At 37.9% G+C, this 12,861-nt stretch overlaps 1 protein-coding gene across 1 annotated transcript; it reads right to left on the minus strand.

The window, feature by feature from the left end:
• Positions 1–2,245: 2,245 nt before the first annotated feature.
• Positions 2,246–11,775, minus strand: LOC139710648 (extracellular tyrosine-protein kinase PKDCC-like). Its single transcript, XM_071622569.1, has 5 exons — positions 11,685–11,775; positions 8,619–8,726; positions 7,764–8,004; positions 4,774–4,881; positions 2,246–2,517 (listed from the first exon to the last, which is right to left on the minus strand). The coding sequence occupies exons 1-5, from the start codon at positions 11,706–11,708 to the stop codon at positions 2,246–2,248; spliced, it is 753 nt and encodes a 250-aa protein (XP_071478670.1). The 5' UTR covers positions 11,709–11,775.
• Between the last annotated feature and the right edge of the window lie 1,086 nt (positions 11,776–12,861).

Genomic DNA, 12,861 nt, shown 5'->3' on the forward strand with positions numbered 1-12,861 from the left:
CCTCAGGTTTGGTTTCAGATTTCATTTCCTACAAAATTGCATACATACATAATAGGCGGTTCAAATTGTGAATTTCATAATCTCTCGCAAGGTTGTCATGTCACTCTATAGAGTAATGTGTCTGAGATTGACTTGAAAAAAAGATTACGTCGTCATATTTTCCAGAGGAATGAATATTTTCACTGCTGCTCCCTTGATGTCAAATAATTATCACCAAAACAGTAGTTCTGATTTTCATTATCTCTTGATTATCAAAAAGAATTAAAAAAAGTATGAAAGTGCTTTTACAAAGTATGATGGAAAGTAAGTCTTGTGGGCTGGCCGATGAGAATAAAAAACGGGGGTGGGAGGAGGAGACAGAAAAATTCCCCAAAAACTTTTTAAAAGGACAACAACACACTTCTACATCATTTACTCTCTGTGACGTCAGTGTCCTTGAGAGAGGCAAGACTTTAGGACGATAAATAAAAAGAATACAGATATTGTAGACCAATGGATAAGACCAGGAACTTTCAATCTTGAGGCCCCTTGATCGAATCTCGTATCGAGTTGTGCTCTTATAGGCATGGCACGTAATGCCCATTGCCTGGTCCGTCGGAGGGGACGACAATATCAAGAAAATTTACGGAGAATTTCACAAAATGTCATTTTTTATGAAAGTGGACATTCCATCGACTTGTTACTGACACATGTAAAGGTTATAATATTTCCCCTGCTTTCTGAAAGAGGTAAGTCGAGTCCTCTTTCATTATGGTAGAAAAATGACAATATGTTGAATTTCCTTTAAAATTCGTTATTATGTTGTCCATAATGACGTCATGAAGTGTAGTAGTCTCCTCAGCCAGCGATGATGGCACTGAAACTGTAAAAAAAAATCATCACTTTTGACTGGAATATCCAATCTTTCTCGAACTTTCACTGATGTATACTAATACTGCTACTTTCACTCAATTAGAATTTGTATTTGGGGTTCGGTTTCTTTTAAAGCCGTCGGTCGTGTGGTTGCTCGCTTATAAGCATTAAGTCTTCGTTAGTGGTCATTTCCAGCTTATCATTTGCATCAATCTAATTCAATATAAGGAACAAAAGCAACTACACAAACAAAGGAATGTTCTGGCAAGGTATGGCGTCTGAGTGTTTTAATGACACAGTATGATGTATTCTTATCTCCTCTCCTCTCTCCTTGTGCAACACACATGAAGAAAAAATTAATGGCTAGAAGACAATTCAAGATTCTTGAAAACTCGACAATTCCTACATAGAAAAGTGTACAAGTTAATGTATGCATTAAAGGCCACAACGAGAAAGAGAAAATTAGCTTAAAGGATGATAACGAACCAGTTGAAAGTCTGAAAAGTAAGAGCATAGTTTTATAAGTTTAACAGTGAAAATGTTATCAAAATCGGTTTAAAGCGAGGGAAGTTAGATTGTAAAGTTTCTCTAGATTTTCACAACAGTCTTTGAAGGATCAACATGAATATGTAAATGAGTGAGTTGATAATGTCATCGCTGCATTATTTGTCATTTACTGGAGTTTGCACACAAAATCTTCGAATTTCATTTTTTTTTTCTTTGTTCAAAAGCAATTGATGCCCCAGACTTAAATTCTAACATACAATGTATTTAACTGATCATTATTTTGAAGTTACTTGGCCAGGAACATTATATTTTGCACTTTAATGATAGAAAATCTTAACTTCCGTCAGCATTTAGTTGAATCGATAAATTAAAAAGTGTGTGGTAATGACATCATCAGCTCACTCATTTGCATATATGAATTGTTAAAGAACTGTATCACAAATCTGTAAAATTTCATAACTTCCTGATTTTTTTTTAATCGATAATGATAACATTTTCATTATAGTACTTGTAAATTGCGTATCCTTTTTTTATGGCATTAAGTTTTTCCTGGTCCAGAATTGTTCTTAACTGAAACGTTTATGGTGTCTCCTAACGTTCCATCACGTTTTTTTGTAAAACTAGCCTTTATTACCTCCTGCAGGATTTGAACTGGATATTGTATAAATAAAGCACACAAAATGTCGACTATAGCAATCGCTACGTTTGACAACAGACGACGAAGCACACTGCAGACCTATGCAGCATGAATAAAATTGACGTCGTATCCAATTCTCTTAAACGGCGTTCTGTGGTGTCGTAACGATTACGCGAAGCTACGTAGGTCCCTATCTATATCTAAATAGGCAAAACGCGTCCGTCGTTGTATCTCCGGACGTATGTCGTATCACCTCGGAAAAACATACAGGACATTTCCGGTGCGGTGCTGTGGAGACACCGATACGCCCTTTTTGAAGTAAACCAGCTGACGACCAGTCCAAGTGCGCTCTGAGGTCACGACGAACGCGTGACATTGGTGTTCGCGCGCGCAGATCCGCGTCGCTTCTTTAACATCGTACACCGACAGCACACACGTTGCGGCTTGCTGTCTACTTCCGGGGCACCAGTAGTCATCAGTTCCGGGTAGGTCTCGGTCGTGAAAGACTTGCAGTGACATATCTGGAAGGATAAGGCAAGAGGTATATATCTGATATTGTCGGCAAAGGTGTAAGGGATGCACAACAGATGACACTTGTTAAGCTTTGGAGGTCATCTTCGGTCCTATTTTCATGAATTCATTGATTTATTTTAGAATCATACGGTTCACAACAAGTGATAACTGAATAGGAAATAGGCCTTATGTATTTTTGACAAGTACAAGTGAAACACAGTGAAAGGGGAGACAGAACGAATCCGTCGTATTTTATTTGTGGTAAAGGTGAAAGTGAGTGAAACAAATGCCTGGAAATTTCAGAACTATTCATAATAACCATTTGACACTTTCATCCCCATTATTTGTATATGTCAAGCATGGAGTTCCGTTTTTCTTTCTGCTTGTTTGTGTGTGTGTGTGTGTGTGTGTGTGTGTGTGTGTGTGTGTGTTCATTTAAGACACAAGCTATTATTCTCTCTTCACTCAGTAGCATGGTCGTTATTTTTGAACCATTGTGGCATCTAATAATGTACTGGTATTCTAATATGGATGCAAAATTAAGTACAAGACACACATATGAATAACGTTGTTATGGAATAATTATAATGAAACTTCACTGCTCAGTGAGTTCTCGTCCCTGTAAACACAAAAAGTTCAGAGCGTACGAAGGTGGAAGCAACGCGCAGCCGGTCAATATGGGGAAAAATAAAATCGTGCTCTCGAGATAAGGGTAACGCGCAGGTGCTCTCACAATATGCACGAGGCACTCTCCGCTAGATACATTACGTTGTGCCTAGCAGCTTTCTTTAATTATTCATCAACTGCCCATTCACGATACTCTCATTTCGCTAAACGGATGGATTTAGAGCGCAGCTCCTCCGAGAATTCAAATGAGGAATATGGAATAGAAGGAGAGAGAAAGATTATTAAGAAAAAGCTAAAATCTGACGTATTTGGGTCATTTCATCGCGGGACTCATCAATTTGATGACCTAATTATGTGGCGCTTAGAATTAAGGTGCGCTGAAATATCCTCCACCGCCAGCCTTGCTAATGTGCGAATAAGAGATAATAATGCGGGTTTTTTTCAGTCTTTAACATATTTTGGTGTCCGTGTCTTTGTGTTTTCGTATGTGTGTGTGTGTGTGTGTGTGTGTGTGTGTGTGTGTGTGTGTGTGTGTTGTGTCACGTGAGATCGGAATGCTGTATGGCGCCATTTTTCGACACCTCATTCAATAGTCTGCCTGTCACAAAACTTTTTTTTTTGCCCATGCATTATAATCCATATCACCTTCACCCCACGTGACATTATATTGTATGGTTGTTGATAATAATACTTCACAGTGAGAGGACTTTTATCTTGAAACTTCGCTAACTGATTGAGACGTGTCATCTTTTTCTCGCGTTTTCTGAACACTGAACTTTTCAGTTTAATTATCAATGAATGACGATGAATTTACATCATGCTTTAATCAATTCTCATAAGCCATTTCATAAACTCTCCACTGAAGTTTGTTGTTTATTTCTTTGCTTGCTTTAACTGTTATTTCTTGAGCCTTTTAAGTGATGATATATTGTTATCATTGACAAAAAAAAACTATTGATCGCCATACACTGATCTTTTCTTTCTAAATTTTATCATTGCTGAGTCAATGTCATCTAAATTCCCAAATGTTATATTTTCAACAACATTTTTCGTTCGAATGTGAGTCGCAGGGGTATCTTATTTTGATCCACAAAGCCAAAGTATAGGCATACAAGCATCAAATATTCGCATATCGGTACACGGCAAATATTTATCTTTCCTCTTCCCATTGATATATTTTTATTATTAATATTTCTGTGTTGCATATTTCTAAGCAGCTTGCAGAATCCATAATAGTGGATTCATGCAAGGAAAGTTGTATATTACATTCTACATACGGGACGAGATGGAGAGGTAGAAGATGAAGAACAAACTTCGTATTTTGCATGGATGCATTAAAATCTATATCCCTCTCGTTTTTAAGAGATATATCGTTGTTTGGTTTACGTCCATTTTCTCGTTGAAATCGACACTAGGATTCATGTGCGCTATACTTCTCGTAGAATGAACGTAAAGCACAGATATAATATACAAAAGGCTATACTGCTACAAAGTCACCATAGTCCCGTTTTATCAAAAGATATAATCGATTATAAATTTCCTTACCACACGGGCTGCCATAGACTTATAATTGAAATCAACTATATAATCTATTATAACTCTTCATAAAAAGGGGCCCAGAATAATAAAATGATTACTTTTAAATGGGTATCCATCTTCTCCGTTGATGTATTTCCCGCCTTTGTAGAAGTCCACGATGATCTCCATGTGCTGAAAAATCTCGCGTACTGTCCACGTGGCACGTTCTGAAGTGCAAACAAACAAACATAAGCAAAGAAACATAAAGTTAAAGTGGTGGTGAGAGTGATTACATTATAGGCCTGAACCAAAAATAGTAACGTTTTAGCTTGTATACGTGAAAATGAGCATAATACCAAATGATAAATTATGATTAGTGGAAAGACAAGATATGATAATCTTTTTGTCTCCTTCTATCAAGTAACAATAATATTTCCAGTTATAGGAGGTACTAGCATACTGATATTGTTGTGATACTACTATGATACTATTTTTGCTAAATGATACTATTAGCTATGATTTCATTTCACGTCGTATAATGTGGCCCAGAAATACTAAAGTAAGACTTCAATTTCACTTTAACTATACATCAACTCCTCCGGACGGGTTGATTGCGAATTACGACAAATAAATGAAACAACAACAACAACAACAACAATAACAACAGCAAAGACGGCATTACACTAAGCCACTCAGTATAAGATACTTGGTGCCGTTTTCATTTGACGTTTGCAATTGCGACCCCACCATTTAAAGCTAGGCTATTGTGATTTCAAGATAGCGGTAATATCACAGTTATGACACTTTTAACAGAATGGGCTAAACACCTATTCACACTCAGAATGCTTGGGATGCCCACTCTTTTTAATTACTGTTTATGCACACGAATTTAATCCGACACTACAGACACCACGCATTACGTTCTTCAGTCAATTCTGTGTTAATACGTCAATACTACCACATTTATAAAGTTTTCTACGGATCTTGTCATATTATGACATTGCAACGATAGTCTCGCTTCAACATGTATATAACCATGCATTCATTATTATAAATGAAATTCCTCGATACTTGCATACAGCTTCTTTGTTGATAGTATCAGTATTTGAAAATCAATTAAGTGTCATTATTAAGCTAAACTCTGCCAATTCGCAACTGGATATCAATGTTTTCTTTTGAATCTTGCACCTGACATTATCTGGTCGTCTTAACATGAACATAATTATTGTGGTGTAATATTAACATATTAACTTACGATTACATTATCTTGAATTGAATAGTGTGACATGTTTGAGTGATGATTATTAAAGCATTGCTGCTCCGGTGAACATTTGCAAGCGTCACTTTGTAGCCCTTTACGATGAAACCTATACCAAAGGTCATTCTATACAGTGACCTTCTCCCTTTGTGTTTCCCCATCTTCCCTTTTGTGTGGCACGAACAAACTTAATTACCACTTTTTCGTTCTCTTTCTTCACTTGTCAGCACAAGCTAAACACAATAATTAGCATGTCATCGCTTTTGAAGCAAGGCCTAGGAAGAATGACACGTGAGATAGGATAAAAGAGAGAGAAGGAATGGAAAGGATAGATAGAAGGATTGAAACAGATGAAAGAGAGAGAGAGAGCACAGACAGAGGGAGAGAGAGAGAGGAGTGAGTGATGACTTTTTCTTGAGTTCAGTAAATATTTGCGAGATTTCGATTCCCAATCGCTGCCCCTAAACTAGCCCGTAATTAGAGTGTTTCTATGGAAAGTTGATAGCAATGTCAAGTTTGAGTAAACATCATATGACCCAGGAGCAATTTTTGTTTATCTGTGCTGTCAAACAGTCCGCTGCTACCGGCCACTCCAGTTTTACCCAGCGTTTTTTTTTCCTTCATCTTCTTCTTACTTATTTTCTGAGGTCAGTTAAGACCCATTTTATCAAATACCACGCGCCTTGAAGTACAGGCAAAGCCAACCTGTCAACTCACCGAGCTTGCCGAAACAATAAATCGACACTCAATGCGCCAAATCCCCTCTCAATAGAAGATTGATGAATTCTCCTCATTGACATACATTATTTCAAAATATATACCACATTATATATCACACTTCAAACTCTAAACTCGATCTTAACTCAGTTCGGCGTGCATTTCCCCCCCCCCCCCCTCTCTCTCTCTCTCTCCTGTTGTGCGATACGAGTCTTGTAAATAATCATTTTCTGAAAGATTGCGAATCTGCAATGGAACAATTGTCATATTCATCACTAAAAATTGTGATGGCAAGAGTGTCCGTTCAAGACGCTGCATGCATAATTTGAACTATTCAACACATGTACACGTATACCGTACGTATTCTTTCCCATTCATATGGGACAATTCAGTGGTTATTCTATTAATATACTCAGGCAGGAAATTCGTGAGTAGTTGGAGGGTCCACTGCCTTATCAAGGGGTATTTTGTTTTGTTGTTATTTTTAACGAGAAATACACAAGGACTGACACACACACACACACACACACACACACACACACACACACACACATATACATATATATATATCTACTGTAGGAAATCTATCAAAAGAGATTCATGACATGCGGTCAGATCACTTGACTTTCATTTCGAGGTAACTCTACCCAAACGATTCCATCCGGGACTACTTGGATCGAGAACAAACTCTCATGAAATTTATTCCCATGTGCATTATCTACATGACGAATGACTGCACGTGTATAGACATCTGATGATGTTTTAAGTCTACGTCTGCTGTGGGCAAAATTACCACAAACATAATGTTCTCAGCTATGAATCTATCCAAGAATTTTATGACATAAATCATTTGCTAGCGCTCCACTTTTAAAATTATAGTCATAGAACATTTTGATATAGCAATAGGCCTACTTATAAGCAATCAGCATCCGTCAATTCACAGATTCCCACGAAAATGATTATGAAGGGGGCTTTGTAGCACCAGCAATCGTTTCACTTCTTCACTTTTTCATACCATTGTTTCTTCTTCCTTTCTGCAAATCATTTACCTCACATACGTAGACCTGTTTAATCTTATTTTTCAATTCCTCCGTATTTTCACATCATTTATGTCAAGGCACATTGTTCACTTACTGGTGTGATTCAACAGCCTCCCAACGAGTTCCTCCATTCCACGCGGTGCGTCGAAAAGGAGAAGCGCGTAGAACGTCGTGTGCGAATGAACCACGTTCGATATCTCGCTGTAGTCTACGCAGACCCCCTCTTTGCACGGTGTGAAGATTGTTTCATTGGTCCCGACTTTCAACGCGCAGTCGCTGGTCGATGAACACGACCGGAGCCCGTCGTCTATGTCGTCCAAGTCGCTCAGTTTGAGCTGCGAATCGGGAAATTAGATACAATACACAGGATATGTTAGTTCATGCTTTCCAGTAATATCTAGTCTTTGTGCGGCTGTCTTTGTCGAAATGTTAAAGATAACATATACTTAATTGCGGTATTTTGCCACAATCATGTCAAAGTTTTAATATCGACAGTTCCTAACGTCATTCCTTCTGGGTTACGTAAATGATACATCGTTGATACATCGTTGCCTTATTGTGATAAATGCAACCAGCGGCCACTGGTTGATGCGTTGTCTTACAAATTTTGGGTCTAATTGGACGAGATAAAAACAATAATGCCTATATCCCAAACCTTTTCGCAAAAGAAACAAATGAGCCAAAGAATGACTTCTAAAGAGGCTAGAATCAATATTTTTGTTTATTTATGTTTTATAGTGCAGAGATGATGGAAAGTGACCTGTTTCTGTATTTTCACCACATTTACATGGTCGACAACGCAGTGCCCTTTATCTGGAGTAAAACGGTCAATCTTTTGGTTTCTTTATTGTATTGGATAGTCGTGTTTTCACCCTTGAAACCATTAATATTTATTCGTTGAAAAGTATTTCTCAATCATTTGAATTTTTAAATCACTATATCCACTGACCTCTCCGTTGACGAGCACGAACTGCGACATCTTGAAGTCGTGGATGGCCAGGGATCCCAGCGGAGACTCGACCAGAAAGTTGAGGAGGCGCGCGACGCCGAAAGAGACCTAGTAATGACAAGTGCAGACGAAAGGATTGCAGGTTAGATGAGATTTCTGAAAATTGTAGCGACATAGAGGGATTTTATTATTATTATTATTATCATTATTATTATTATTATTATTACCATTATCAATATTATTATTATTATTATTATTATTATTATTATCATTATTATTATTATCATTTTCATCATCATCATTATCATTATCATTATTATTATTATTGTTGTTTTTATTATTATCATTATTATTATCATCATCATCATCATTATCATTATTATTGTTATTATCATCATTATTTGTCATTGATGGGAGGATAAGATTCTTGGTTCAATTATCAATCGAAGACTTCATCTTAAATGGGAAGGGCATTCATGTAGTACAAGGATTTTGTGTGTGTGTGTGTGTTTCTTAATGCGTGAAATTCCTCAGGGCTAAAAGGGAGAAAATTAAACGTGTTTGTACAAGTGGCGACTCTGCACGACAAACTTTTCAAAGACAAAATGAAAAACGGAAGCGAGACCTCAGTTTTGGTGACATCCGCCTTTTCTACCCTGATTATCCTTGGTAAAATATTCCATATGGTTGACCTGCAAATTCATGTAGATGATGCATGTCCTTGTCTCTATATTCCTATTGATCCAATCCTCTTTCTTCTCTCCCTTTCATTTCCTTTCCCTTTCCTTTCGTCTCAATAACGTAAAGTTTCAACAATTTTGTGACTCATTCTCACTGAATAAATCCCAATATACCCTAGGTTCATGAATGAAGTAAGCGAGTAATTCCTCGTCCTTAAGTACCGTCACCTTCAGTATGCGATTTACATAAGTGGTGACATCAATACAACAGGCAAGACAAGGCGGGGAAAGGTCAATTAGGGGAAAGTAACCATGACGACGGCAATGCTACTAAATTCAAGATATAACGGTCAACTTGAATGTCCGTGGGTCATGTTACGAGGCGTCGTGTATCAAGACCGTAGAAGAGTCATCGTGGTCGAATAATGTCATCATACTCTTACTTGAAAGACTTAATTCTCGTTTTACTTTCTGTACACGTAGAATGTCACAAAGTTTACACTTATCGCAAAGAAGGTATGATTCCGGTTCATACACATCATATCTAGCGAAATGCCCTCTAAATGTCTTACCGAGTCCCGGCCAAAAGAAAGTCAGGCTCTTGTGCAACATATTGGCGAAAAACACAAAGAAAACAAGAACATAATTCCCTTCATTTTTTTTTACACGAAGCAACAGAGTGAAAGATGTTTCTAGTTAGATATCACATTTGCGTAATTGTATGGGAATGTTATTTTTAAAGTACTTGTACAAATGTCATGGCAGATGATTTATTGAGAGACTCACAATAATCTCTGAATTTTAGAGAACACAGAGGCATGTGACGTAGCCTTGATTTAAAGAAAGTTTACCTATTTCTTTGTTGCATGTAAGTTCTCCTTTAAGACGACTGTTAATGTTCTAAGACTCACTGGCCGGAAGGGCCCAATTAAGTATGTTTACATGAAATGGAAAGTGTTTGTTGTTTAAAGATTGCTCTTATCAATACGAATCATCCCCTCTTCCTCTTTCTCCTAGCCCTCCTGTTCCCCTATACACAGGCACCATGAGTGTCGTGACGTCAGAGGCAGAGTCGTTCCCTCGTGATAACGATGTAACATATTCTCGAGATGGTCACGTGATTGAGCTCGAAGGAAACGCACAGGCTGATGGGTGGTCCTACTGTTGAATGAATCCATCATTGCTGTTCGGTGTTTTTGAAGAGCCACTTTTTCCAAGTCGATCTTAAACCTTTAATTCGTTCTTGTCCTTATACTTGGTTTTTCTCTTATCTTCCTGTCATTGATGTTGTGCTGTAAGTGGAACTGTTTCAACAGTATACCAGATTGCTTCAGAACTGTCTTAATGAAATCGCACAGATACAGCATGCCAGTATAGCAAAAATGGCAATTACGTAATGATGCATATTATCATGTGCACAATGGACACTTATATGACTTGTATGCATGTTTTGATTCTCTATCTCTTTAAAGAAAAGCACAGAGGTGATATGAATTTGCATCATGTTATATGCTGGAAAGAGGCTGGTATAATCTGAAAGATTAAAAAATCAGAACCTATAGCAACCTTATTATTACCTTATACCTCAGAACTGGGCATTTTTCTTGCGGGGAGACGAACAGTCGTAAATAATGAAATTGTGTATTTCAATAAAACAAAAAAGCTTGATGGAAATCATTTCAATTGGTTTTTCGTTGACCATTGGGAAGTTTCAGTCCTTCTCAATTGAAGGGCTGAAGAAATTGGATTACCTTAAGATGGGATGCAATGCTCTTTGTTGCTATTAACTTGAATACTACATTTGGTTAAAAAAAAGAAGAAGAAGAAGAAGAAAGAGCTTGCCTTCATTAACGTTGAGCTTAAATAATGACGGCCTTATTTATTGCATTCTTTATGCACATACAACAGGATGCGACTGGAATGTAAAGGCTCGTCTTTCATCGAGCCAATTTACTAAATCCAACGTTGCGCTAGACTTGCGAACGCGTAGAGGTATAAAAACGACATTGATGCTGATAGAAGTCATTGCGGTCAATGCTCTTTTGCCCATCAAAATATGAACGAAAGGATCACCGTTTTTGCTTTGTTTTTGTTTTGTTTTGTGAGAGGGAGAGAGAAAGAGAAATGCCCACGACAATTCACAAATCTAAGGCTAGCAAGGTATGAAGCATAGGTTAAGAAACCCTCAAAAGCCCTTGATGACTAAGAATATCAAAGGAACTCATTTCCCCAGACCGGTGTGTATTCTATCGTCAACAGGTAATCCCGAACGTGAGGCTGAGCAGGTGAATCTGGGTAAAGTCTCTTTGCAAATTGTCATTAAAACTTAAAGAAGGGAAGAGAGAAAAAGAGAGCAGATTTGGCTGTATCAGTGGCTGTGACTCACCCGAAGACGGTCTTCCCACGGCATCTGAAGATAGTTGAGGAATGTGAGTGGGGTACCGTTTTCCGCTATGATCACTATAGAGGGCGGCAGATCGCCGTCGGCCGCCTGCTCTCCAGCTTGCTCGCCATCGCTCACGCAGAATCCAAGTAGCTACGGAAATATAATTGAGAGAAAGAAATAAGAGATGAGTAAAACTGGCTATAGATTTCTTCATTTAATCGCTGATTCACGCAGCTGCATAACTGAGTCATTCATGGAACCAACTATGAATATGTACTTCAAGATCTGTTGCTATAAAAGTAATAAAAATCAACTTTAAAAGATATTGGTCACACAAAGCTCTGGTTACAGACACGTGAAATCATCATTCGTTGTAGTCAGTTTTGATTTATCGACCGACTAGAAGCGGTTTTGTGTTTTAGACTAATGTTTGTACGGTACGTCTGTGCAGCTTTCGACACCTGTAGGAGGACTTACGCTTCGATACCGAAATAACGGGGACAAAATTGCATGTAAACAATAACAAAATCTGCCCTTTGACAACCTGTCTGAGTTTCCAAATGTGTTATCATTTCCCGAGATGGTTGATCTACGATGTCTTCAAGCATGACGGGAAAAATGAGCTAAAAAGCAAGCGGTGAAAGGGCAGAACGTTCCTTAAAGTCGATAGATATTTTCCACTCTGTTTACACTGTCTGGATCCTGTCATAGACTTATGCAAGTGATTGACAGAAGTTTGACATGATTGCTAGAGCAACGTCGTAACTGAAATGTATTATGATGGTTATCCTTTAAAAATAATTTATTGGGTATCCCCTGAAAACAACAACAACAATCTCTTTATCACGATGAGATCTTTTTGTCAAGTTTGAATCAGTTGATGACGTCATTGCAATTTCAACCGCAACACGATCAGTCATGCAATATATTATACGCTTGCAAAATACGCAGAGGCTGTTTCAAGAAGTCATTCATATACGCGGCATTATCCGTGACACATTCCCAACGAGTATATCCAAGCGAGCTATGTCTGAATCGTTTTATTGAGGTGTAATATTTTGTATGTTAGGTGAGTATGTTTCCGTTGTAGCTCCACGGTTCAATCAAGGCACACATCGTCAATTTCCTTTAGGTGCCTACTCATTAAAGGCGTCCAAACGCGCTCACCATATACTGA

The sequence above is a fragment of the Diadema antillarum genome, unplaced genomic scaffold, assembly GCF_040938485.1.
Source record: "Diadema antillarum isolate AM-2024a unplaced genomic scaffold, OU_Dant_1.0 seq00001551_RagTag, whole genome shotgun sequence".
NCBI lineage: Eukaryota > Metazoa > Echinodermata > Echinoidea > Diadematoida > Diadematidae > Diadema > Diadema antillarum.